Below are 27,199 nucleotides of genomic sequence, written 5' to 3' on the forward strand. Positions count from 1 at the left end.
TGAACGCTACCTTGTCCACCAATGAGAAGACGCGGGAGCCCCGCCCCCAGGCGCAGACCAATGGCCTTGGCCGGGGGGCGGGCGCCGCCTCCTGGTGGCCGCAAGGTTTCACTGCAGGAGTCCCAGGGGGTTCAGTGACGCTGCGGCCGCTTTGCAGCCCCGGTCTGACCGCTCCGGGCGGGGGTGCGGTCGTGCAATAGGAAGCCGAGGGCGGTGCGAGCTTCCCGTCGGGCACCAGCTACTTGGCCCGGCGCCCTGCCCAGTGCATTCCTTCGACACCTCCGGGGCCCCCACCGGTGGCCCCCCGGAGCCCTCTAACCGCGTCGGCCATGCCTCTAAACCGCACTTTGTCCATGTCCTCCCTGCCAGGACTGGAGGACTGGGAGGATGAATTCGACCTGGAGAACACAGTGCTCTTCGAGGTGGCCTGGGAGGTGGCCAACAAGGGTGAGCAAACCGAGCAGAGGGACCCGGACGAGAAGAGCAGGCGGGGATGGGGGCCCGAATACTGAGTAACAGCGAACGAGGCTGCATGGCATGAGTCTGTGACTCCTGTGCCCTTGGAGAGGGGCTGGAGTTTGTCTCCTGGGCCCTGGAGGGAGGGGATGAGTCTCATAAGATGAAAGGAGCCTGGAAACCCAGGTCCTGGGTCCTAGGGGAGCGGGGGTTAAAATGAAAAAGACCAGAGGCTTGGGTCCTTGATAGGGAAGGAGATGCGGGGACGAGGGTTTGGCACTTTAGAACCATGGCCCTAGGTGGGGAAGGATCTTGGGATGTAACTCCGGATTTGAAAGAGAGCCCACTTGGAGATGGGATGCAGGAATCGTGGTGGGAGAATTTGGGGAACTGGTCACTTGAGAGTAAATATATGAGGAGGCTGGAGACCCTAATTCTTAGATCCTAGGGTGAGAGAGCGTTGGGGCCTGGAAGGCAGGGTTCTGAATGCCTGAGCTCCGGATTCAGAGGAGTAGAGGAGCCTCCTCAGACACATGCGCGCTGGATTGGGGGAAGACTGGGAAGTCCTAAGTTGGTCAGGGGCTGGGCCCTGGGATGGGAGTGGCTGGGGGCCTGGATTTCTGGGTCCCAGGCTCCAAAGCGCCTGATGTTCTGGGTTTGGCGAAGGCTGGGGCTGGAAACCCAGGAGCGAGGCAGTCTAGCTCCACAGAAGGAAGGAAGCTGGGATTTTGCATTACTGAGTTTTGGGAGAGAAACGGGGGCAGGGGGTGGCGGGGCTGCGGGTGTCTGCAAACACGAAGCCATGGGTCGTCAGGGTCCAGGCTCCAGGGGGTAAGGAGTCTGGAATGGAGTCATGGGAGGGGCAGGCCACGCGTGCCTGTGTCCCCACGTGGGGAGAGAGAACTGGGGGACTGGTCGTCAGAGTCCCTGGCGGGTGAGGGATGACAGCTCTGGCTTCTTTGGGACGACTGGGGGAACCTAAATGAGGCCATGAAGAGGGATTCTCCCTTATTGTGTCCTGGAGCCTGACTTGGAATTTAAAGCCAGCTCCCTTAAGCTGGCAATTCAAGAACTTGGACCCTGACAACCCTCGTCAGCTTCTGTCCTCCTCGGCTCCAGCCCCTAACTCTGTCACACCTGGGAGCCAAGGCCCCCAGTCTCTTCTTTTAGAAGTCCAGCCTGAACCCTCTTCTCCCTCCAAGTCCTGACCCCAGCCCCCTCCTCCCATAGACCCAGGAGTACCATCCATCAAGCCCCTCTCCCTTCCTCCCTCTGACCCTGAAGTGTGGGCTCCCAGTTCCCTGTTCCCTCTGAGCCAGAGGTCCGTGGCTCCTGTGCACCCACGCCCCTCCCCAGGCCCCAGGTCTGTGGCTCTCAACTGGGGCCTGTCCTCATGTACTTGGGCCCACAGTGGGCGGCATCTACACAGTGCTGCAGACGAAGGCAAAGGTGACAGGGGATGAGTGGGGCGACAACTACTACCTGGTGGGACCGTACACGGAGCAGGGCGTGAGGACCCAGGTGGAGCTGCTGGAACCCCCGACGCCGGCCCTGAAGAGGACGCTGGACTCCATGAACAGCAAGGGCTGCAAGGTGGGGCATGGCCCGGCCGAGCGCAGGGTGGGGGCAGCGGAAGGAGGAAGAGCAGGGGGTGGACAGTCCCGGGGAGACAGGGAGGCCCGCACAGAAACTGGCCCAGTACTTTCCCAGGCAGACATAGAGGAGGTAAGATTGACAGACACTCAGAGAGATCCGGGACTCTGTGAAGTGAGTGGGTGAACCCTCAGCTCTAAGACATTGGTGAGTGAACACAGAGAGCAGGTACAAGACAGACAGAAAGATGATCCTAAAGAGGAAGAGGCCAAGATCCTCAGAAGCAGAGAGAGGAAAAGAGCTAGATGGACAGATAAAACCTGGTGGGTGTGGGGTGGGGGTGAGGCAGGAGGTCAGAGCAGTTGTTCTGGAGCCTGAAGTTCAAATTCACCTCCTCTGGGGACTTGCCTGGCAATCCAGTGGTTAAGACTTTGCCTGCCAATGCAGAAGGTTGTGGGTTTGATCCCTGGTCAGGAAGCCAAGATCCCACATCCTTGGTTGTCAAAGAAACCAAACATAAAACAGAAACAATATTGTAACAAATCCACTAAAGACTTTAAAAATGGTTCACACACAAAAAAAATTCACCTTCTCTGCTTCCTCCTGTGTGACCTTGACTGATGAACATTGCTGATAGCATCCACCGTAGAGATTTCTTGGGAGGATGAAATAGCTCATAAAAGGTCTTCAACCCAGGTCCTGGCATGCAGTTCGCATGTCTGTGAGCTATTATCTTCGTGGTTATTATTATCACATCATTATTACTTAAAACAGCTTGCAGAGTGAGGTGGGCAGGTAGACAAACGAGATAGCCGATGGAGATATGCTAGTGTCCCCAGAAGTGATGGTGGCCCAGTGGTTAGAGCAACAGGGAAATAGAATCTAGATAGGGAAGAGAGGTAGCCTGATGTTTTAGAGAGAAGAGTGTCGAAGGAGAGAGGAAGGTGGGTAACTGAGAAAGAGAGGCAGGCAGACCCAGGGGACAGAGTTTCAGACGAGTGGAGTCAGGAATTAAAAAGAGGAGAGGGAAAATAAAAATTAAGAAAGAGGAGGGGGAGAGTGCCAGGCACCTAGTGAGCACTCAGGATGAGAACAGAGGTTAGGCCCGAAGGCAGCAGGGCTGAGGCACAGACAGGTTGGGTTCTGGGAGGGAGGGAGAGGTACAGGCTTGCCTTCATTCATTCATGGCCTCTGGTTTGGGATGGGGTCTGGAGTCCAATCAGGAGGGGCTGTGTCCCTAAGGAACCCTAGGGCGGCCCAGTCCCTCCCCCAAGGCAGCTGCTATCCACGTGCTGGGGGCCTAAGAATAGCCCCCCCAGCAAAAGGGCAGACAACAGCTGGGAGGGGGAGGGAAAAGCCACGTTGGGAGGAGTAGGGTGGCTCAGCCGGATGGAGGTGTGGCAGCAGGCCCAGAAGCTGGGCCACAGGAATCTGGAGGAAGCCAACAGATCAGAGAAACATGGCAGGGGGCAGAAATCCAACCTGGAGGCTTAGAAACACAGCAGTGGTAGCCCCCAGGGTGTGGAAAGTGGGCGGGCAGTATTAGATAGGAGGCTGCCGAGTATAAGATGGGCTGGGGGCAGGGGAAAGAGGAAGCAGGTGAAAGAATCAGAAACGAGGCAGCGAGAAGGGTAAAAGCAGCGGCCAGTGAGCCGCAGAAAGGAAAGCTGATGGAAGAAAGCCGCTTGATGACTGGTGGGAGAAATGTGGCAGCGGACATAGAAACAAGGCAGCGGGTTGGAGAAATGATCAAGTGAGTAAGTAAGTGAAGTCACTCAGTTATGTCCGACTCTTTGCGACCGTGTGGACTGTAGCCTCCCAGGCTTCTCCGTCCATGGGATTCTCCAGGCAAGAATACTGGAGGGGGTTACCCTTTCCTTCTCCAGGGGATCTTCCTGACCCAGAGATCGAACCCAAGTCTCCCGCATTGGAGGCAGATGCTTTAACCTCAGAGCCGCCAGGGAAGATTGGAGAAATGATTAGCAGGGTGGATAAACAAGGCAGTACGGGCCACGGAGGCAGGACATGCGCAGTGTGGGTTATAAGTAGTGAAGGGCCACAGCCGTTATAGCAGCTAAGCAAGGGGGACTTTCCTGGTGGTGCAGTGGTTAAAACTCCGCACTTCCCACGCAGGGGGCACAAGTTCAATCCCTAATCAGGAACTAAGATCCCACATGCTGTGCAGTGTGGCAAAAATAAAAATTTTGAAAAGAAAGAAAAGAAGCAAGGAATGGGGAGAGGTGCCACAGCCGAGATGAGAAAAGATTGTGGGAAGAATAACTAACTGCAAATGGAGAAATAAGGCCATGGGTGAAAAATTGGCAGATAAAGAAAGTAGAAGAACCCAGGCTGTGAGCCCGGACGTCCGCCTGGGGGTGGGAGAAACACAGATGCTGTGACCAGACACAGGTGCCCACAACCCTAAGCCTTCCTGTGGTCCCTCTGCAGGTGTACTTCGGGCGCTGGCTGATCGAGGGGGGCCCCCTGGTGGTGCTCCTTGATGTGGGGGCCTCAGCCTGGGCCCTGGAGCGCTGGAAGGGGGAGCTATGGGATACATGCAACATCGGGGTGCCCTGGTACGACCGGGAGGCCAACGACGCCGTCCTTTTCGGCTTCCTCACCACCTGGTTCCTGGGTGAGGTAGGCCCCACTGTCAGTGCCTGTGTCTCTCCTTTTGACCCCAGGTCCCAAATTACAACGGCCATCAGTTCCTGGCCAGAGGGTTGCCAGATGGTCGGAGGGTGGTTGGTGTCTCTTCTGCCCGAGCATTCTGGGAATTGTAGTCCTTTAATCCAGGGATTAGATCTAATCTTTGGGAATATGGACATCCAGGGGCCTAGATTCTTCTTTCTTCAGAGAGCCAATCTCAACTCCAGATCATCCACTCCAGTCTTCCAAATATGGAAATTCCAAGCTCCTAGCTCTAGAGGAGGCTGGCTTGACGGGAAGGCTCACCCCAGGGAATTCTGGGAGTTGTAATTCTCTCATCCTATATTGGGCTATGCTATGCTATGCTAAGTCACTTTAGTCATGTCCGACTCTGTGCGACCCCATAGATGGCAGCCCACCAGGCTCCCCCATCCCTGGGATTCTCCAGGCAAGAACACTGGAGTGGGTTGCCATTTCCTCCTCCAATGCATGAAAGTAAGAAGTGAAAGTGAAGTCGTTCAGTCGTGTCCAACCCTCAGCGACCCCATGGACTGCAGCCTACCAGGGTCCTCTGTCCATGGGATTTTCCAGGCAAGATTACTGGAGTGGGGTGCCATTGCCTTCTCTGATATTGGGCTAGACTTGGCTTTCAGAATCGGGCCTGGGATGTTTAGGAATCCCCGGCCTATCTGAGAACCAGGAATCCTGTTACTGACCCTCTTTTAGGTTTTAAAAGACTCAAGATGCTTTTTTTTCCCCACACCTTGGGACAAACAGTTTATAAACTGGCTGCTTCTAGGGTATCCTGGGAGTTGTAGTCTTTCAGCAAGTGTTGGGTACAGGTCTACTCTTGACTGCCATAAAGGGTCTCCAAGAATTGTGTTCATGACCTGGGAAAAACTTTGGTCTTTCCAATTCACCTCTGCTGGGACTTAGAAGATTGGTCAAAAAAACAGTTTCCATAAGCCTCTGGGGATGAGGTCAGCTAGTCCAGTGGCCTCAGGGATTGAGAGGTCCTTGTCTGATGGGGATTGCAGTAGATCACCACCCACTCTGTGCAGTAGTGGGGGTAGGTTTACCGCTCTCCTACTTCCTCATCTATGTGGGGGAATCACTGGTTGTCTTCACAAAATACACGGAGACACAGAGGCCCTGTCTCTATTGCCCCACAGTTCCTGGCCCAGAGTGAGGAGAAACCACATGTGGTTGCACACTTCCACGAGTGGTTGGCAGGCGTCGGGCTCTGCCTGTGCCGCGCCCGGCGACTGCCCGTGGCTACCATCTTCACCACCCACGCCACGCTGCTGGGGCGATACCTGTGTGCCGGGGCCGTAGACTTCTACAACAACCTGGAGAATGTGAGCTGGGAATGTGGCAAATGGGGGTTGCCAATGTTACAAGACAACCCAAAGCTGTCTTCAAAGCCCAAGGGGATCAAGTTCTCTCTTCTCCTGGGACCCAGGAGTCCAAACCCCCAGTCCTTTCCACCCTCAGACCCAGGAGTCCAGCTGTCAGCCCCCGTCTCCCCCAAGACACTGGAGACCGGACCTTCTGTCTTTCCTCAGTCCTTCTAACCTGATCACCCTTTCTGCCTGCCCAGTTCAACGTGGACAAAGAAGCAGGTGAGAGGCAAATCTATCACCGCTACTGCATGGAGCGGGCCGCAGCCCACTGCGCTCACGTCTTCACTACTGTGTCCCAGATTACCGCCATCGAGGCTCAGCACCTACTCAAAAGGAAACCAGGTAGGAAATAGGCCGGGGACCATAGACGTAAACGAGGTAGTCTACGCCAAGGCCTGTACCAACCTTTTTTTTTTTTTTTTGGTGTAAAGAGCAGAGAACTACAACTCCCAGAAGGCCATAGGTTGCTGGCCTGAATATGAGGCTGCCTGACTGTATACCCTAGACACTAATGGGAGGTGTAGTTTCTTTAATTTCAGAAATGATAAAATTCTTTTACTGACTAATATAGATACTGGTCTTACAAAGAGGAAGGAGGTTCCTTGGATTTTGTCTTTGAGAAAAGCAGTGTTGGAACCATTCTTCTTTCCAAGCTAGAGCATCTATTGTCAGTGGGTGCAAGGCCTTTGGCTGGACAGCTCCTTATATCCCTGGAATTTTACCCCAGCAGCTGGTGGGGGTTATAGTTTTTCAATGACACACTTTAATTTCTATGACAATAGCAAACAGTTGGGGCCGTAAAAGAGGCTTGAAGGTAGAGAAACAGGATGGGGATATTGATTCATTCCCCCAGCTCAGGGTAGCGTAGGGGAAACAAAAGAACTACAACTCCCAGAAGCCTTGTTGCTGATCTGTTCCCTGTTTAGTTAGCCATTCTCAGGGGCTGATGGGAATTGTGGTTAGGCTTCTGAAATAAGCAAGCAGTACTGCGAAAGAAAGTGTCTGAGTGGTAGGGCAATTGGGTCACTGCAGGAACTCACAGAGGAGCTATGGAAACAAAGACATTGTGAAAGGAAAGGGGTCTTTCCTTCATTTATTCATTCAGCCACATTGATCTGAATGAAGAAATGAAGAAATGAAATGTGGGACCTTCTCCCCCAATCTCAGATATCGTGACCCCCAATGGACTGAATGTGAAGAAATTCTCTGCCATGCATGAGTTCCAGAACCTCCATGCTCAGAGCAAGGCTCGAATCCAGGAGTTTGTGCGGGGCCATTTTTATGGGTATGTAGGCCAGATACTTAGGTCTCGAGAGAGGAGGGGGTTGGGAGCCCAGACTCCTGGGGCCAACAGAGGGGAGAGCTGAGGGCTCAGTCTCTTGAGTTCTTGAGCACCAGCACAACGGCTGAGTATTTAAGAAAATCTCTGTCTAAGGAGAAGAGAACCACAGTTCCCATGATGAGTTCCCATGATGCCTGTGTCCTGAGATGTTCTTTGCCCCTGTGGCTTCTGGGGTTTGTAGTTTTGAGGCTGGGGTGTGTGGGTGAGGGTCTTGGCTTCACCCTGGGTTGTGGCTTCTTTAGGCACCTAGACTTCAACTTGGATAAGACCTTGTACTTCTTTATCGCCGGCCGCTATGAGTTCTCCAACAAGGGGGCCGACGTCTTCCTGGAGGCCTTGGCCCGGCTCAACTATCTGCTCAGAGTAAGGCCTGGGCTGCAAGGGGTCAAAGAGAAGGAGAATGGAGACCTGGGAAGGTGGGGGCAGGGAAACCTATGTATAATATGGGAGTGTAGGGATGACTCAGAAAGAAGATCAGAGTCCCAGTGGGGATGGTAACTCTGTCCTATATTCTTGACAGGAAGGGACATGGCAGGGTCCTAGTGGTCTTGAGGGGTGGAAAAGGGTGGGTGGTCTCAGCCTTCTCCCATGTGATCCTCACTCACGCACACATACACACACACACAAGGCCCTCCCTTTCCTCTGCCCCAGGTGAATGGCAGCGAGCAGACGGTGGTCGCCTTCTTCATCATGCCGGCTCGGACCAACAATTTCAACGTGGAAACCCTTAAGGGCCAGGCCGTGCGCAAGCAGCTTTGGTCAGCAGTCCTTGGCCCAGCATTTCCTGCGGCTCCCATTCCCATCTGCGTACTTTGGGTCCCCGGTTTCTCCCGGGGTCTCAGTTTTGTCATCTGTAACATGATCAATCCATCCCCGACCTGATTCCTAGCAGAGTCACTTGCTTCAGATGTGTCCAGCCCTGGGGCGTATGAAGTTGCAGTCACAGGCAGGGTGAATGTGACAAGCAGGACCAGGGCTCTGATATCCAACCAGCGAGTTCAGCTCACGCCCCTGTCCCACTCTGGCTTTGTAACTTGAGGCCAAACACTCAGCATCTCAAACCTTCCTCTCTTCCTTCCTTCCTTTTCTTGGCTGTGCTGGGCTTTCTCTGCTGTGCATGGGCTTTCTCTAGTTGTGACGAGCAGGGGTTACTCTCTAGTTTCGGTGCGTGGGCTCAGTAGTTATAGAGCTCCCGCCTAGTTGCTCCGTGGGATGTGGAATCTTCCTGGACCAAGGATTGAACCCGTGTCCCCTGCATTGTGTCATATACGGTCATGGGAGTGAAAGTCACTCAGTCGTGTCCGACTTTTTGCGACCCCATGGACTGTCCATGGAATTCTCCAGGCCAGAATACTGGAGTGGGTAGCCTTTCCCTTCTCCAGGGGATCTTCCTGACCCAGGAATTGAACCTGGGTCTCCTGCATTGCAGGCAGATTCTTTACCCACTGAGCTATCAGGGAAGCCCTCTTTTTTCTTTTAATATTTATTATTTATTTGGCTGCCCTGAGGCTTAGTTTAGCATGTGAACTCTTAGTTGCACAAGCCTCAGTTTCTTTTTAATTAATTATTTTATTTTTGGCTGCACCTGGGTCTTTGCTGCTGCACATGGGCTTTCTCTACTCGTGTTGAGCTGGGGCTGCTCTTGAGTTGAAGTGTGCAGGCATCGCGTTGCAGTGGCTTCTCTTGTTGCAGAGCACGGGCTCTGGGGTGCACAGGCTTCGGTAGTTGTGGCTCGCAGGCTCTCGAGCGTGGTGTCAGTAATTGTGGTGCACAGGTTAGTTGCCTGGGGCATGTGGGATCTTCCTAGACCAGGGATTGAACCTGTGTCCCCTCCATTGGCACGTGGATTCTTAACCACTGGACCATCAGGGAAGTCCAAGCCTCAGTTTCTTCACCTGTAAAACCCACTCACTAGCCATTGGCTGGCTATTCCTTGAGCTCCTACTGTGTGCCAGGTGCTGTTCCAGAAAGATAAAATCCCTGCCCTCATTAAGTTCACATTCTAGAAAGTTCTATAGAAAGTGCTCTGGCCAAAAAAAAAAAAAAAAGCAGGACTGGGATATGAGATGGGGTTGTCCTGACAGGTCACAGTGAGAAAGTACCAGCAAGTAGAGACCAAGAGAGGAAATGAGGGAGAGAGCATTGTGTATATCTGGGGAACAGCATTTCAGGCAGAGGGAACAGCAAGTGCAAAGGCCCTGGGGCATGTTTGAGAAACAGCAAGGAAGCCAATAGGGATGGAGCAGAATGCCCTAGGGAGATGGGGTAGAAAATGAAGCCAGAGCTCTGAGAGGACCATGAACAGAGGAATGTCAATGACATTGTAGGGTAGCACTTGGCTAGCTTTACTTGTGTCCATACATTCTCCCCTCTCAGAACATAATTTTCCCTTTTAATAAAATGGGGCTTAGGATCGTTAGCACAAATCCTAATAATAGCTGACATTTCTGGAAGGTTCACTGTGTGCCGGGCACTGTGCATTTTTGTCATGACCTCATTGAATTTGCACTGCAAACCTTTGAGGTTGCTTCTATTTTTATCCGCGTCTGACAGATGAGTCACCGAAGTCAGAGAGGGAAGGCCATCTGTCCCTGGTCACACAGCTGATGCAAGGCACAAGGAAGCCAAGCCTTCTAGGACCTGATTCCCTGAGTCCCCTTCCTCCAGCCCAGAAATCCCCAGGGCTTCTCTGTGCTCAGACCTCAACTTCCCAGCTGCCCCAGAAGCCTAACAGTGAATGGCAGCTGGGCTCTATGTAATGTTGTCGCTCTGCTTCCTCCAGGGATACGGCCAACACAGTGAAGGAAAAGTTTGGGAGGAAGCTTTACGAATCCTTGCTGGTGTGAGTGCCCTGCCCTCAGCCCTGCATCCTCCTGGGCTCTAAACCCTCTCGTCACCCATGCCCAGATGCATCCCCCTGCTCGCCTTACAGGGGAAGCCTCCCAGACATGAACAAGATGCTGGACAAGGAGGACTTCACTATGATGAAGAGAGCCATCTTTGCCACGCAGGTATGGTTTGGACTCCTGAGTTGAGAGATGGCGATTCCCAGCAGCAGCCCCTGAGGCAGACTGCCATGTTAGCTCTGACCCCAGCGATGGCTGGGAGTTCTGCTTTATCGCCAAGCCCTTATTCCAGGAATCAATTTTGAAGTCAGAAGGGTGTGAGCTGACAGATATAACTTCAATTCCCAGAAGCCTTTAGGGTAGCCTGCTTTCCCACAGCTTATTCTGCCACAGAGGCTGCTGGGAGTTATAGTTCCTTTGAGTCCTTGGGGAATCCATGAACAAAAGGTAGAAGGGACCTTAGACTAAAGTCAATAATGAAAGTGTTAGTTGCTCAGTTGTGTCAGATTCTTTGTGAAGGTCGCCACAAAAGGAGAACTACAACTCCCTGCTGACTTGGGCTTTGCTACATGCTACCTCTATCTCTTCCCCCAGAGGCTGCTGGGAATGATAGTTTTGTTGGTCCTCTGGGGGTAGACTGGGGTCAGCTGAAACACTCCTTGAAGAACATTGAAAATTCTCAGCAGTTGGTGTTTCTTCTCCCATTGGTTGTTTCTAAGTTCCCAGATAGCCCACTGTAGCTTCTGTACATACTTGGGGTTAATTAGAGGGATGGGAAACCTTAGAGAAAATTGGCAGCCACAGAATGAGAACTACAACTCCCAGCAGCCCCTGGGGCTTTTTGCTACCTTGACTCTCCCTACCCTCAGAGACTTCTGGGAATTAGAGTTCTTTTCTTCTCTGGAGTCGGGTTTTTGGTATCTGTGGTCAGTGTTGGTGATCCATTACCTGGGGAATGGAAACCAAGACAGCCAAGTTGCTCAAATAAGATGTGACCTGTTTTTGGCCAAACTATAATTTCCAAAAGTTCCTAAGGCAGTTGGTCTCACTGAGGATGTTTCTGCCATGAGGCTGCTGGGAGTTGTAGTTTCCTGGGCTCCTGGAGTCAGTAAATGGAGTAGATTTTTTAATGAGAGGAATGATGGGACAGCTGCAAAGAACTATACATCCCAGCAGTCCCTGGGACTGCTATCACACTAGCTCTGTCTTCCTCTAGTGACTCATGGGAACTGTGGTTTCTTTTGAGAGTGGGGTTTTGACGGTGGAGGTGGAGAGGAGATCCAGGATTTTCATAAGAAAACTGTAACTCCCAGCAAGCAGCCCCTGAAAGGCACAGTCTCTGCCCCCATCAATTGCTGGGAGTTACAATCCCTTTGGGTTTCTTTGGTGACAACCCAGAGTACAGAACAAGTTTAGCTACAATTCCCTGTATTCTGTGAGGCATGTTAACCCTGGCTCTGGCTCAAAGACAGCTGAAGATTATAGTTTCTTTTCAGCTCATGGTGGTTAAAGGGAAATGAAAACTTTTACAGATAGAGCCAAGTAGGAAATCTACAACTCCTGGTAATCTCCTGGGTTTGTTGCTCCACAACCTGGTGAGAATTGTGGTTCCCTTAGATCCCCAGGATCAGCATGGCTCATGGGGAAGGAGGGAGCCCTCTGGCCCTTGCCTGACCCCACACCCCCCCTTGTGGCCCCTACAGCGGCAATCTTTCCCTCCTGTGTGCACCCACAATATGCTGGATGACTCCTCAGACCCCATCTTGACAACCATCCGCCGAATCGGCCTCTTCAATAGTAGTGCTGACAGAGTCAAGGTGAGCGCACTGGCCAGGGTGGGGTTGAGCAAAGTTGGGGGGAGTGGTTTAGGAGGAAGGGGTGTGATATGGGGGATGGAGCCTGGCCCTCATGTTCCCTATCTCCTCTAGTTTATGAAAGGACTCCAGGGTTTAGAAAGAACCTTTGCTTCTGAGGCAGACAGCCCTGGATTCCTCTTTGTCCTGACACTGACTTGTGTGGCTTGGGTCAAGTCTTGCATCCTCTCTGAGCCTCCAGGGAGCACCCTGGGGCCTCCCTCCACCCAGGGAGGAGCTAAATGAGGTGCTCAGGCTGAGCCCTTGCTTTCCACTGCCAGGTGATTTTCCACCCGGAGTTCCTGTCTTCTACGAGCCCTCTGCTCCCTGTGGACTATGAGGAATTTGTCCGTGGCTGCCACCTTGGGGTCTTCCCCTCCTACTATGAGCCTTGGGGCTACACACCAGGTGAGTTCAGCATCTGACGTGATCCTGAGCCAAGGGACTTGCCCTCCCTGGGCTCCAAGCTCCACCCTCGGGAAAGAGGAACAATGGGAACAGTCTGCTCATGTGTTTCTGTGACACAGCAGCTCACGTGATGAGTAACTAGAGGGCTGATGTCAGAGTTCACACGTGATTTTTTTGTTTGCTACTGTTCGGTTTCCACAAACAGCAACAGCTTAAATGCACAGTTTGCTAACAATCCAGCTACTTTCATATGTTTTTAAGGCAAAATAAATACCACATTTGCTGTAGTATTTCTTCAGTGATGAGTAATTTGACAAATCTTTTAAACAGTGCTTCTGTGATGATTAGGAAACTTGCCAGTTTCGTTTTCATCCACAGTTAAAACTATGTGACCAGCCCCAACCCTATTTTTCCCATGGTGGTGGTGGTTTAGTCACTAAGTTGTGTCCGACTCCATGGACTATAGCCCTCCAGGCTCCTCTGGCCATGGGATTCCCCAGGCAAGAATACTGCAGTGGGTTGCCATTTCCTTCTTCAGGAGATCTTCCCAACTAAGGAATTGAACCCAGGTCTCCTCCATTGCAGGCAGATTCTTTACCCACTGAGCTAGAAGTGCTACCTCTAGCCTCTATTTTTTTTTTAATAAGCCTTGTCATATGTAGTGCCTACTTTTGCAGCTTACAAATACTTTTAGAAATACTTACATAGGAAGTATAATAAACTCCTTGAAGCATTTCTCAGCATTATTTTAAGGTAGTAAATGAGGTATAGAAGGTGCTCTGCACACAGGGTTAGTAATAATGAGAGATCTTACCTTACCTTCTATCAAAACAGACTATGGGGACTTCTGTGGTGGTCCAGTGATTGAGGTTCCTGGCTTCCTATGCAGGGGGCACGGGTTCCATCTCTGGTTGGGGAACGAAGATCCCACATTCCGCACAGTGTGGCCAAAAAAAAAAAAAAGCAAAAGAACAAAACAAACAACAACAAAACAGTCTATGAAGCTATGAAAACCAAAACAGTGTAACCTGGCACAGCAAAGTATCTTACAGGTTTTAAGGATTCATTAAAATGGTCCACACTGGCCCAGAGTACCGGGCTCAATAAATTAGCATCCTTATTGCCCAGTTATAGACTTTTTCTTACCCTGAGCCCTTGGGCAAGTGAATTCCCTTTTCTGGACCTCTTAGCGTCCCCTCTAAGAAACAGGGACTATCACTTGTGGACTAATGCACAGCTTGATTTTTCTGGCCTCTGATTTGCTCAGCACAGCACCAGGCACTTGTTAAAGCCTCCAGTAGAGGGCGCCATTGAAGCTTTTATTGGGATTTAACACAAGGCAACGGCACCCCACTCCAGTCCTCTTGCCTGGAAAATCCCATGGATGGAGGAGCCTGGTAGGCTGCATTCCATGGGGTCGCTAAGAGTTGGACATGACTGAGCGACTTCACTTTCACTTTTTACTTTCATACATTGGAGAAGGAAATAGCAACCCACTCCAGTGTTCTTGCCTGGAGAATCCCAGGGATGGCAGAGCCTGGTGGGCTGCCGTCTATGGGGTCGCACAGAGTCGGACACGACTGAAGCGACTTAGCAGCAGCAGCAGCAAGACAATCCTGTAAAGACGGAAAGTAAGCAGACCTTTCTCACACCTTCCCGCAGCTGAGTGCACGGTAATGGGTATCCCCAGTGTCTCCACCAACCTCTCCGGATTCGGCTGCTTCATGGAGGAACACATCGCAGACCCCTCAGCTTACGGTCAGCGTCTGGACTGAGAACCGAAATTCTTGAATCCTGGGAAAGAGGGGCGTGGACTCTGGAGCCACTAAAAGGAGGGAGTGGACTCCTTAGTCCCAAGTGGGAGGGAGGCCTCCTGGTCCTCGCAGAGTCCCAGAAAGAATGAAGGTTTCAGTCTGTTACTCTGAGACCCCCGTCCTGGCCCCGACAGGTATCTACATTCTGGACCGGCGATTCCGCAGCCTGGATGATTCCTGCTCGCAGCTCACCTCCTTCCTCTACAGTTTCTGCCAGCAGAGCCGAAGGCAGCGCATTATCCAGCGGAACCGAACGGAGCGCCTCTCTGATCTTCTGGACTGGAAATACCTAGGCCGGGTATAACTCCCCCTCCCTGTCCTCTGCTGGTGAATCAATCACTTCCGGCTCTGGGTGTCTGATTCCCTAAGCCTCGAAAGCTGACACAGAGGGCACCCTCTCTTTTTTGTAACGCTTGCTGTCCCTTTAAGAAACTAACGTCCAGAAGATACCTGGGTTGGAAGTTCTCTATTTGCATAAGGGTGTGTGGCCAAAGATGTACCTGATTGGAGAATCCCGACCCTTTGTGGATGTGGCTCAGAGACTGTCCATTCACAGCCCTGCTTGTCTACATAAGGGGTGGAACCTCGGACGTGATTGGCCTAGAGGCCAACTGGAAATTGCCCGGTGTGCTTATCAGATTGAAGGTGTAGCCGGGACTCGCCCAGCCGCCAAATCTCGGGGGGCGGGGTCTGCTCCTGCCCCTGATGTCCACCCCACTTCTTTTCCTCCAACAAGTACTACATGTCAGCGCGCCACATGGCGCTGGCCAAGGCCTTTCCGGAATACTTCACCTACGAGCCTCACGAGGCTGACGCGGTAAGTGGATCCAGAGGTCCCTCTGGTGGGCCAGGAGCTAGAAAGGGGGTTTGGGGGTGAGGTGGGGGGTCCCTCCTGGAGTCGCAAGGCCTCAGGGACGTTGGACGCCCAGGCTGGCTGTAGGGGGCCTCTGCTCACTCTGCGGTTTGTGCCCACACCTCCGTATACAGACCCAGGGCTACCGCTACCCACGGCCAGCCTCAGTGCCACCATCACCCTCGCTGTCGCGACACTCCAGCCCGCACCAGAGCGAGGATGAGGAGGAACCCCGGGACTTACCACCTGATGAAGATGGCGAACGCTACGACGAGGACGAGGAGGCCGCCAAGGACCGGCGCAACATCCGCGCGCCCGAGTGGCCACGCCGCGCCTCCTGCACCTCTTCCACCGGGAGCAAGCGCGGGTCGGTGGACACGGCGCCCTCCAGCTCAGTCAGCACCCCCAGCGAACCCCTTAGCCCTGCCAGCTCCCTGGGCGAGGAACGCAACTAAATCCTCAACCTCACACTATCCCATCCCGCCCCCCCCCGCCCCCTCCAACCCTGCCTCCCTTATCCAGAGAATGGATGTGGAATGGCGCTGTCTCAAAACTTCACTCCAGATCTTCAACCCTCTCTGGGGTCCACAACCCCGCCTCCTCCGCCATATACTCCAGCCCCTCTAGCCCCACTCTTGGAATCCCCGACACTCCAGTATCCACAACACTGTGCCTTTCTTGTGCCCTGGAGTTACCCGCCGGGCCGTCCCAGAGGCCAGGGATCTGCCATTGCCCTGTCGTGGTGCCAGAGGTTTTCACAAACCTGCTCTGTTGCCTTTTATGCTGGGGCTCCTACAGTCCCTTGCGCTTACTAATTCTACAGCAAACAGAGTCTGCTACGTGCAGGCCTGGCCAGGACGCCACGGAGCACTGGAAACCATGTGGCATCCCTGCTAATGAGACAATCAAGTCCAGAGCTGGCGCCCTTTCAGGGACTTAACTGAGTGCAGGTTCTCTATTTCAACCCCAGAACTCGGGCTCCAGGCCAGTGCAGTCCTGTTTACTCTGAGGGAGCCCTCCCTGGGGTGTCCAACTCTGCCTGGAGGATCCCTCCACCCCAACTCCCTTCTTCCTCTGCACTTTGGCCAAGCAAGTGGGGGCAGAACCACTTGGCTTCTCATTCCTACTGGAGAACACTGTCTTGGTCTAGATGCTTTTCTGGCCTTTTCTGGACCAGACCCTACTCCTTCCTTGAATCTGAATTCCCCCATATCTCTAGACTCCTGTGGCTTCCAGGGAATCCCTCTGCTGAGGACAACTGGCTGTCTTCTCCTGTACCCTCCCCCAAACAACCCTCAACCGCTAGACGCACCATGAAACCACTGGGTTCTGGGTCCCAGCTGCTGATTCTAGAACCCCCCTCTGTGCTGCATCCTGGTCCCATCCCCCTGATCTAGAACTCAGCCCACTGGATTCTAGAACCTCCATATTTACCTCACCTCGAGGTTCTTCCATCCCCAAGCTGTGCCCTGCCCCCAGCTTTGGTGAAAGAGAGGGGCCCCTCATGTGTGCTGTGCTGTGTCTGCTGCACTTGGTTTGCAGTTGGGAGGGGAAGGCAGAAGGGGTGTGATTGAAGTGTGTCCAGAGATGAAAAAAATACATCTATATTTAAGAATCTCAGGTCTAGTCTGACATGAGGGCTTGGTGGACCTGAATCCTGGCCCCGCCCTCCTCTTCCCCCCCGCTCCTTTTATTCCTATTCCTCCCCCTGCCCACGGCTGGGTCCCCGTTCCCTTGTCTCACTCTGTCTTAGAGATTTGGCTTGCCATTGGATTCCACTGTTATTTCAAAGGCACCTCTCTTGTTTTAGACTCGACTTTAAGTGGCAAAGTTGGCTCAAGCTCTTTGGCAGAAAGGGGCTGTCACTAGAAAAAGGACTCGTAGGGTAGCCATGAGCCATATGTGGCTATTTCAATTCCTCAGTAGCACTAGTCATATGCAAGGGTGGCCACATGGCTACCCTATTGGATAGCAAGATAGAGTACGTTTCTATCATTGCAAAAAGTTCTGTTGGACAGCACTAGTTCAGACCATGTTTCTACTAGAGCCTCTGGCCTTTGCACTTTGGCCTTACTGTCCCCTGGATGGCTATTTTTGGAAAAAAAACTTTCAGTTCTAATCTTACCTAGGCTACATGCGCATCTCCAAACCAATCGCTTTTCAGGGGAGTAGAAAGCTCTGGTTGTTTGAATTTGGATGTCTTAATCTTCCTTCTGTTAGCCACTGTTTGCACCAGACACCAGAAGTCCCTTCCCCCACCAGCAGAAAGGGCATGGTGCTTGTCTACCAAAAACAGGATGCGGGTAGGGAGTCAGCTTTTGTCCCCATTCCCCCCCACCCCACCCCTGCTTGGACTTCACAGTTGCCTGCTAAGGCATCTTCAAGCTTCTATTCCCATTTGGACAATTTCATAGTGCTGAGCCCTAAACCCTGGCTCAGTACCTGCTTCGAATGATGTGCTCTCAGCTGCTCAGACCCACAGGCCAGATTCTACCTATTATGTGCCTTGAATTCCACACAAACAGCCTTTGGAGGTCAGATCTGGGTGTGCATCCTGATTACCACGGGTAATTTACACAGTAATTGTCTCAAGTCACCCACATAAAGGAGCTGGCAATTCTATTAATACTGAACCTCCCAGAACTGAACCACAGACAGTAACTTTCAGAGCTCCACAAGTGCCTGGCAACATAACTCATCTGAACCAGTTTCTAGTTACTGATTAACAGCTGTCTGCTTCCAGTTACCAACCCCAGGTTTTACCAAACTCTCCCTGGAATCTGGGCTCTACCCTTTTAGGAAGGGCAGTTAACAGCCTGGTGAAGCAGAGAACCTACTACTGCAACACCCCACAGGTGTTATGTAACCGAATCGACTTTTTCCCTGCTAGCCCAGTCCAACCAGCTTTGTGAAAAGAGACCCCACCTTTTCCCACCATGATACACACACAAAACCAGGATATGCTGCAAAAAGCTTTATTGTTTCCATTTGGTCCAAGGCTTGAGAGAGGGCTCCAGGGTGTTAAAAAGCTGCCTAGTGGCTGCAGAGAGGGGCTTCAGGCAGCCCTGATGTTAGTTAGGTGGGTTCTTCTATGGCCACTGGTCTCCAGAAGCCCCTAGTCGTGCTTGAGGGTAAGCCTTTCGAAGAGATACTCGCCCAACCCAGCCTGGGGACCAGCCAGCCTGCGGAGGTTGGTCAGGTGGTCACCCATCTTCTTGATGAGTTTCACTTCCTCATCTAGGAAGTGATTCTCCAGGAAGTCACAGATCTGAGGAACAGAGGAGAAAATGTTGCCACTTACAGATCTAGTAATGGGACAGATCCGACAGGGAGGCTCAGAAGGAAATCTGCTCATTCAAATGGTCAGTGCTTAGTTGAAATATATAAGTATCATTCTGGGTAAGGGCTTTGGATGGGCAGACGTGAAAAGAGATACTTACGTGGGGGTCTCCGCGGGCAGAAGCCAGGGCATGCAGATCCAGCAGGGCTTGATTCAGGTTCTTCTCTACGAGAAGGGCGGCTTCCATAGCGTCCTGGGTTTTACCCCACTCATCTTGAGATGGCTTCTATACCGAAAACAGAAACGGCTCAGTACTAGCCACTCTAGAAAGGACTAAAAACTGATATTCCAGTAGTTGCCAGAGTAAAGGGTTTAGCCAGAAAAAAAAGTCGAGCGTGTATATTTCATCCTCAGTATCCTACAAACTACACGTCCCAAGACAACACACGCTGCGTCCTGGACCGCCACGTCTTGGGTGAACGGCTGCGCCTCCATTTCCAGCCATAACAACCCATACAAGACTGAACTCAGTCTCCCAAGAGCCTATGCAGTACCCAAACCGCTACAGTCAAGGGGTCTCTAGCGCAGGGACTGTTGGGAGATGTAGTCCGCTGCCCACACACTATTTACCTGCACGTCCAGGAAGAGGGCGCGGCCGCCACGCTGGTTTTGCAGTTTCAAGAGACGCTCCGCGCCCTCGCGCTTCTCCTTGGCCAATTCGCGAAAAAAGTGACCCACTCCTTCCAGGGCCACATCGTCGCGGTCGAAATAGAAGCCCTGCAGGAAGAGATGGCGGGAACAATGGTAAGCAGGAGGCGAGGCCAGGCAACCGGACTCTGCCTTCTGACTATCGAAGGGGACAAAGAAGACCAGCGCGTGCGCAGAGGGCCGGAGGTGCGCAGCTGAGGGAAACTTGGGCTGGGGGCGTCTTGGGGAACCTCACCAGAGAGAGGTAGGTGTAGGAGGCTCGCAGTTGCATGTTAACCAGGCGGTTGACGGCGGCCTCCACCTCAGTAGAATAATTCTGACGAATCTGGGAGCTCATGATTGGTCGGTAATAATAAGGAGTTAAAAAATGGTGGCTGGTCCCGGTGATCGCGGACAGCTGAGTGGCTGACTCCGGAGGTTGCGACTGGAAAAAAGGTTGGAGGGTGGTCGGAGGCTGGAGCAAGGGGCGTCCCTGGGTCTGTTCCGTCCAAGCACTGTTGAAGCAAGAGACAGATCCGCGGGGCCGCCGAGCGCACTTCAAAAGGCTGTGGACAAGGCGGCTTCTTTTATAGCGCGCGGGCCCTCGGAAATGGGGCGGTCGGGAAGAGCGGTCGGCCAATCTGCGGTGGCGGGAGGCGGGACCTAGTGCCCGCGAGTGACCTATCAGGAGCAGATGGGGCTTCCAGCTCCCCGCCCCGTGGTGGGAAAGTCACGCGCCTGTACCAGGAGGGAGTTGGGAAATGGGAAATGGGGGGCTGGGGGTTTTCGCAGTATGCAAAGGTTTTGGGGCTAATTCTGGGAATCCAAGGGATTCTGGAGGGGTCTCGCTGATAGGTGAACGATTAATGAAGACACTGGGAGCCCTGCAAAGTAATGATCCCTGGGTCCCCCGGGGTGTCTCAGGAAAGTAAGCTGGATTCTGGTGTGTCAGAGCATGGACGTTACTGGAACCCCGGGGGTTCTTTAGAGGTGCGGAAACCTCCAGAAGACTGGAAATTGCTCTGGGAGATAAGAGGGTCCCCGGAGCAGTGAGAAGTTTGGAAAACTGTGAGATGATATTTCTGGAACCCCAAGGACCTGGAGCCTTGGGGTTCAAAAGTCGGGGGGAGTTTCTGCAGCTTTAGAGTTCAGTGGAAGTCCATATTTTTCTGGAAACTTCCTGGGGAAGGTCTTTAGACCCTGGAGGTGATATGCAAGATTAAGAATACAGCTGTAGAGGCCTGGGGTTCAGCCCCAGAGTGGGGAGGGGGGGGGAATGTTTCTGAAATCCTTGTAAGGGCTTTTTAAAGAGGTCAGGAGTCTTGGAGAATCCTTTGGAGCCCTGGGAAGATAAGTCTGGGCCACTTGGAAAACCTAGGGGCTATTTTAGGAGCCTCTCTTTTTATTTCTGGGAACTGAGTTTGGGAGGGGGTGAACTGGAACTTTGTGGGGGGGGGATTCTCTCTGAGACTGGATTTCCTGAAGATTATTTTGAGGCAGCCAGAAACTGAGAATTCTTTTTTGGCTCTGAAGTAACCTCTCTGAAGTTGTCCCTGTCTTGCCTGACACATTCTTCGAGATCACAGAGAAGCCCTGGTTCCTGGGTAAACAAGAAGGGCCTGGGAACCTGTGGATGGATGTCTGTCTTCAACCAATGGACGTTTTTAAAGTATATCTGGGCCAGGCTGGTGCCTGTGTGGCAGATCTGGTTCACAACAGGACTCTGCCCTCAAGGAGCTCCCCATTGTTGGGGGAAAAGGAGAAACAAAGACAAGAATTTGACCCTCTGTAAGTGCCCTAATGGAAGCAGCTGGCGGGTTGGGGCAGAAAGCTGAGGCCGCAGGGGTGTTGGGGGCAGAGGTCAGGGCCCCTCCTGGCAGAGAAGTTTCTCCAAGCAACTTGGGCAGGGTACCCCTTGATTAGGGGGAGGCCAGTCAGGCTGGTATCTGGGGTCCTCAAGGGGTGTCTTGGCCCAGAGCCAGACTAGCAGCCGTGCTGAGTCATGCTGAACTCAGCTCCGGAAGGGGCTCTGGCAGGGGGGCCGGGTGAGGCCGGCTCACTGACCTCATCTCCTGGGGGGGTGTACTGCAGTCTGGCTGGGACCCAAGTCTGGCCGCCTCCCCCAAGGTGCTGCCCTGAGTGTGCTTTGTCTCTGAGTCTTACTGTCTTTTTAGTTCCCTTGATGATTTCCCTGGGCTCCTGCCTGTGTCCATATTGTCCCCTCTCTTTCAGCAGTGACTCAGTCTCCCCTTACAGCTACTTTTTCAGACCTCCATCTCTCCCCTCTCTGGGTGTCTCCAAGGAAAGCCTGTGGGGGAGGGGCAGTTGCCCCAGGCACACAGTCACAATGGGGCCTGAGTTATTCATTCACCAAATTGCATACCTCAGCCCAAAGACCTTTAGCCTCGGCCTAAAGGAGCGGTGACCTGGAAAGTGCTCCCAGGTGGAGGGAGAGGAAGGGTGTGATAAAGGTGATCTGAAGCAGGACTGTTGGAGAGGGATTGGGGATGAGGGAAGACAGGAGACCCAGGGAGACAGGGACAGAGACAGGGAGCGTCAGAGAAAGGCAAAGACAGACACAGAGGGGGACAGAGAGCCAGAGAGATGACAACCAACTCTGACTATCCCAGTGACCTTATTTTCCGTAATCCTCTTTTCAGATTCCCCTTCTTTTTAAAAATCGTATTCATTTATTTTTGGCTGTGCTGGGTCTCCCTGGCTGCATGTGGGCTTTCTCTAGCTGTGGCAAGTGCGGGCTACTCTCTAGTTGTGTGCAGGCTTCTCATTGGGGTCACTTCTCTTGTTGTGGAGAACGGGGTCTAGAGCCTGGGTTTGAGTAGTTGCGGCTCACGGGTTTAGGGCTGTGGAATCTTCCCAGAGCAGGGATCGAAAGCCATGTTCCCTGCATTGGCTGGTGGAGTCTTAACCACTGGACCACCGGGGAAGTCCTTTTAAAAGAAAACTAATTGCTTGGCTGCACCAGGTCTTAGTTGACGACATATGATCTTTGTTTCAGCAGAGAGATCTTTTAGTTTGGGATCTATTAATAGTTCCCTGATAAAGGATTAAACCTAGCCCCCTGTATTGGGGGCAGAGTCTTAGCTACTGGCCGGCCAGTGGCTCTTCCTGAGCTCAGCATCTTCCCACAGGCTGACTCCTGTCCAGAAGGCACAGGGCCAGACCCCAGACTCCTCCCCCCAAAACCTATCAATCTCTGCTCATGTCCCTCCTCCACCCAGGCAATTCTTGTTCAGGCCTCCTCCAGAGCCTCCCTTGGACCCTCTCCAGCCTCCTCAGCCATCCAACCTCCAAGGGCTTTCCCAAAAGGCCTGAGCCCTACCCCTGTCCTCCCAAGGCCTGCACACCCACTTCTTCCCTGTTTCTCCTCCTCAGTAAATGTACAACTTCCTGTAGTCCCATGTGGTGGAAGCTTCCGGGCCCTAGTTCCTAGGGTTCAGGAGGCCTGCTTTGCACCCTGCTGCCCTGACCTCCACACCCACCAGCCTCTGTCAGGCTGGGGCCTGGCCCAGGGCTGCCTCCAACACAACACCCTGGGCTGTGACAAGGACACGGGTGACTCAAGTCGCCTCAGTTCCCCTCAGGACTGTGGGCTCCTTGAGGGCAGAGCCACGATTTAACTCACCACTGAACCACAGAGGGCACTGGTTACCCTCAGAAAAAGATGGGCCAACGCATGAAGCCTGGTCTCCTGTGACAGTCAGGAAGCGGGCCCAGTGACTCAGACTCCAAAGTGTGGTCCGAAAGAGGTTTATTGCGCCCACACCTCCCAAGACCACTCCTCCCTACCCTGCCCCACCCCAATAATTACAAAAGTAAGAAAAACTCCCATGGCCCCCAAATCCGCCTCCCCCCCTTGAAAAATGCCATAATTTATGCAGAAAAAGTCCAAGGCAGTTGATGGCTTCAGCCCATCTTCTTCCAGATGGTGAGTGAGGCGGTGAGCACTCCAGCCACAAAGATGGTCACCGTCTGCCATGTGGGTGTCCCAAAGTAGGAGAGGAGGCCGTCCTGGGGACAGGGACAGCAGGCACTTCAGCAACTCAGCCAAGGGGCAGCCCCTGGGGCAGCACGTGAGGGGTCAGAGGGCACAAGTAGGGGCAAGGGCCTATGAGTAGGGGAGTTAAAGGATTACAGAACTTGAGGGATTCCAGAGGAATTGGAGGGAGGCACCAGGGAGGGCAGCAAGGCATGTCAGGGGTCACTAGGAGGTTGGAGGTCATGAGGAGGTCAAGGGTCATGGACAGGTCATTGGGCACCCTGTGAATCAGGGGTTGATCAGACATGACCCCAAAATGGGGAAGGGGGCACTCTTATGGTGGGCACAGGAAGGTCCAAGGGCCCCAGAGGAGCAGGGGAATGGGGTGGGGTTAGAGGTCTCACCCAACCACCCTGGTCCTGGATCCAGCCCAGCAGCCGCTCTCGAAGGAAGTCCAATGTCCAGCCCATGATGGTCCTGATCAACTCAGGCACCTTGGTGCACAGGGCCTGTGGGAAGTGGGGTGGGCCTCAGGGACTGAGCCTTGTCCCTACTGCCTGGGGCCACTGGCCCCCAGCCTCCCTTCTCACGCTCTGTCTCCCTCCTGCCCTACTGCGGTCTCTTTTCCACTTAGTCAGAATAAGCCTCATAAACTGTAATATGGGTCTTGTCCCTGTCACCTGCCCTGTTCATAAACCATCTTATGGCTCCCTGGTACCTCTGGGATGAACAATCAAAAGTGCAGCTTGGCCCACAAGGCCCTGTGTGAAGGCTCTGACTTGAACACATCCCAGTTTTCCTCTTGGTTTCTGCACCTCATTGCCCTTCTTCCACATCTTCATTCCCACCAAATTCTTCACCTGCCTCAGGACCCTAGCACATGCCGATTCTTCTGCCTCAACAGGCCTCAACCTTTTCTATTCACCCCTCAAAGCTCAGGTCTAATGTCACTTCCCCAGAGAGGGCTTTCTGATCTTCAGGCCATGTAAGGCCTGACACCCCCCATACCCATCCCCAGAGAGGGCTTTCTGATCTTCAGGCCATGTAAGGCCTGACACCCCCCATACCCATGACCTACTCTTCAACTTCCTTAACTTTCCTTCTCATCCTTTATCTCACTGCTTCTCACCTGTTGTCCCCAGCTCCATATAGAGCCCTCCTACCACCCTGACTGTGTCCCTCTCACCTCTTACATTCAAGCCCCATCAGGTCAATCTTGCAAACACATGAAGGAATCTACTTCCCCACCTCCATTGCTGCCGCCTCAGTCATCCGTTATAGGACTATTATAGGTACCCCTCATCAGCTTTCCAGTTTTTGCTTTTGTGCCTCAGGATCCCTTTTTCTACTCACAATAGCCAAAATAATTTACTGGGCCTCCCCTCCCCCAATATTTTATCATGAGAATCTTCAGAGAAACAAAAAGAATTTCACAGTCAACAAGGATATACATACAACCTAGATTCTACAATTAACATTTTGCTGTCCTTGCTATACAGGAAGAGATGGTTAGATGGCATCACTGACTCAATGGACATGAGTTTGAGCAAACTCTGGGAGACAGTGAAGGACAGGGAAGCCTGGCATGCTTCAGTCCATGGGGTCACAAAGAGTTGGACACAACTTAGCAATTGAACAACAATCCTTGCTAGAAAATTCTTTTCTGCTTATAAATCGGGTCACCTCACTCTTGTTTAAAACCAGCCAATCACTCTTGCTACACTCAGAGTAAAGCTGGCTGATCTTTACAGAGGGCCACAAGACCCCTTGAAATCTGCCCTCATCACTCACCTTCTCCCTCTTCTTACTCTGTTCTAACCACGTGGGCCTCCTCATTGCCCTCAACACACCAGGCTTGGTCCTACCTCAGGTCCTTTGCATGTGCTGCGCCCTCTATCGGATACATTTTTCCCCATCTTTATATATATCACTGCATCTTTCTTGTCGTTCCATCTTATGCTTTAATGTCACCCCCTCTGAGAAGTGGTCTTGTGGCTCCCTTGCACAATCATGTCACCAGAGTTTACTTTGCTCAGCAGTCATCATACAACATGGGCTTCCTGAGAGCAGGGACCTCACCTAGTTCTGTTCTGCGTCCTGGGTGCCAAGTACAGGTCGCACACATCATATGCCCAATAAATGTTTGTTGAATGAATGTGTGTGTATGTGTGGGTCGCTCAGTTGTGTCTGACTCTTTGTGACTCCGTAGACTATAGCTGGCCAGGCTCTTCTGTCTATGGAATTTTCTAAGCAGAATATTGGAGTGGCTTGCCATTTCCTTTACCAGGGGATCTTTCCGACCCAGGGATCAAACCTCGGTCTCCTGCATTAGCAGGTGGATTCTTTACCTTCTGAACTAGGGAAGCCCATGCTGAGTGAATAAATACATGAATGAAAAAGTTGATGAGTGGCCCATAGTTGACTCTCTCCATTCCCTCTGTGGTTTCTGGGCTGTCCCGAGGGGTTGACCTCATGACTCCCAGGTCCTCTTAGGCCTAAAGGGAGCCTCCCTGGGCTCAGGGCCCTGCAGCCGCCCACCTTGAGCACCAGTTTGCTGGCAAAGTAGAAAAGGGCGACAACCCGGCCCCAGTTGAAGTTGCCGTCGGAAAACATTTCAGCCGCCACTCGGAAAAAGACCTCTCGGGGAGAGTCTGTGTCCACGGCTGCGATCATCCTGCAAGAGAGAGGAGAGCCAGTGTTGGGGAGGGAGGATCAGGCAGAGTGTGGCAACTCTGGTGTCCACCCAAACCAAAGATAAAACCCGAGACCTGAGCCAGGCTGAAATCAAAAGAGGCTATCGTGGGGGAAAGCCACAAGATGGAAACTGGGGAAAAAGACTCCATGAAGGAGAGTTTCAAGATCCCAGGGCACAGGAAGGCTGGGAGTCCAGAGTGCTGAGTTGAGTGATGGGACCCTGGACCCTCTGAGTCTGAAGGAAAAGGGGGCAGTGGGGCTGGACTCCAGCCTCCCAGTGGAAGTGGGGGTTGGGAGCTGGGACTCCTGGGTTCTGAGAGAAAAGGGGCCAAGTCGCTGTCTGTACTCCTGGGTCCCAGGGGCCACACCTCTGCAGCTCCATGTTACTGTCCAATTCATCTCCAATGCGCTTCAGACACTCGCTCAGCTTCTTGGTGGATGCATCCTGGGGCACCTGCTCCAAGCCCAGCTCGGGTGTCTCTCCCCCCATTCGCCCTGCTCGATCCTGGATGAAACTAGAGTGGGAACGGAGTTGCGGGGATGCAGAATCAGAATGGGGTCTCATTCCTCAAATCCGTTCCGCAATAATCAGACCTCAAACTCACCCCTGAAGCAAAAGGGCCCCTGTCTTCATGATCTGCTCAGAGCTGGTGGGCCCTAGAGGAGAAAGGAGGGAAGAGGTGCCTGGACTCTTGGGTCCTAGGAGGATCCAAGGAACTGGAGTGGCTCCTGATCTCTGGGGGAGGACAACGCTAGGGGGCTCTGCATTTCTGGGCCCCTCATAGATAAAGTGAAGTGGGAGCCCAAGCAACTGAATCCCCGATGAAGAAAGAAGCAGGGGTCCTGGGCCTGTTATCCTTCATTCTTCCCGGGGCGGGGAGAGGAGGCTGAGGGAACACTTCACGGGTCCAGACCCCTGGCCTGAGGCGACTGAGGGGAGACGCGCCCCTCCCACCAGGAAGTGGTGCCGGCGACAAGCCCGGGCCTGCCCCCGGGGCTTGGATTATGGGGTTCTCCCGCTCCTTGGGGGTCACAGAGCACCAGGCGGGAAGGGATCGGGATGCGGAGGCCGGAGAGCCGGGGACCCCCGGGGAGGGAGTGGGTGGAGGCTGGCAGCGCCGGACCCGGGAGTTTCTATGCCGGAGTGCTTGGCGATCGCACGGCCCCACACCGGCAGGAGGGATCGTGGGGTCGGTCGGCTGGGGGCTCGCCCTCCCCCCGCCCGTCTGCCTCCCGCCTCACCCCCGCCTCTGGGTTGCTCCCCGGACCCGTCCATCACCGCCGCTCCCGCCGCCGCCTCTCGCCGGGTCCGCCCGGGCGGCCG

General features: G+C 53.2%; 4 protein-coding genes across 8 annotated transcripts in view; 2 read left to right on the plus strand and 2 right to left on the minus strand.

The window, feature by feature from the left end:
- The first annotated feature begins 115 nt into the window (after positions 1-115).
- GYS1 (glycogen synthase 1) lies at positions 116-16,837 on the plus strand. The gene is made up of 16 exons (XM_040252330.1): positions 116-447; positions 1,868-2,049; positions 4,498-4,689; positions 5,871-6,056; positions 6,299-6,443; positions 7,269-7,386; positions 7,686-7,806; positions 8,095-8,201; positions 10,226-10,285; positions 10,376-10,454; positions 11,993-12,106; positions 12,424-12,550; positions 14,213-14,308; positions 14,499-14,662; positions 15,101-15,181; positions 15,352-16,837. Exons 1-16 carry the CDS (start codon positions 330-332, stop codon positions 15,670-15,672), a joined length of 2,211 nt encoding a protein of 736 aa, XP_040108264.1. The 5' UTR covers positions 116-329; the 3' UTR covers positions 15,673-16,837.
- Positions 16,838-18,176: 1,339 nt separating this feature from the next.
- Positions 18,177-19,816, minus strand: FTL (ferritin light chain). Its single transcript, XM_040252351.1, has 4 exons — positions 19,441-19,816; positions 19,128-19,274; positions 18,658-18,783; positions 18,177-18,485 (listed from the first exon to the last, which is right to left on the minus strand). Exons 1-4 carry the CDS (start codon positions 19,540-19,542, stop codon positions 18,333-18,335), a joined length of 528 nt encoding a protein of 175 aa, XP_040108285.1. The 5' UTR covers positions 19,543-19,816; the 3' UTR covers positions 18,177-18,332.
- The window catches only part of TULP2 (TUB like protein 2), a 63,725-nt gene continuing 55,743 nt past the window's right edge, over positions 19,218-27,199 (plus strand). For all 3 annotated transcript variants that reach the window (XM_040252332.1, XM_040252335.1, XM_040252336.1), the window contains exon 1: positions 19,218-19,301. The gene's annotated coding sequence lies outside the window, so the exon portion shown is untranslated. The remainder of the gene's footprint in view (positions 19,302-27,199) is intronic.
- On the minus strand, positions 22,937-27,197 carry BAX (BCL2 associated X, apoptosis regulator). 3 transcript variants are annotated; one of them, XM_040252347.1, is made up of 6 exons: positions 27,118-27,197; positions 26,481-26,532; positions 26,244-26,390; positions 25,720-25,855; positions 23,586-23,690; positions 22,937-23,213 (listed from the first exon to the last, which is right to left on the minus strand). In XM_040252347.1, the coding sequence occupies exons 1-6, from the start codon at positions 27,149-27,151 to the stop codon at positions 23,109-23,111; spliced, it is 579 nt and encodes a 192-aa protein (XP_040108281.1). In that variant the 5' UTR covers positions 27,152-27,197; the 3' UTR covers positions 22,937-23,108. The 3 variants fall into 3 exon arrangements, with proteins under 3 accessions (XP_040108281.1, XP_040108284.1, XP_040108283.1); XM_040252350.1 differs by having other exon boundaries at positions 22,937-23,264; positions 23,588-23,690; positions 27,118-27,190; XM_040252349.1 differs by lacking the exon at positions 26,481-26,532 and having other exon boundaries at positions 27,118-27,184.

This window comes from Oryx dammah, unplaced genomic scaffold, assembly GCF_014754425.2.
Source record: "Oryx dammah isolate SB20612 unplaced genomic scaffold, SCBI_Odam_1.1 HiC_scaffold_13, whole genome shotgun sequence".
Lineage (NCBI taxonomy): Eukaryota > Metazoa > Chordata > Mammalia > Artiodactyla > Bovidae > Oryx > Oryx dammah.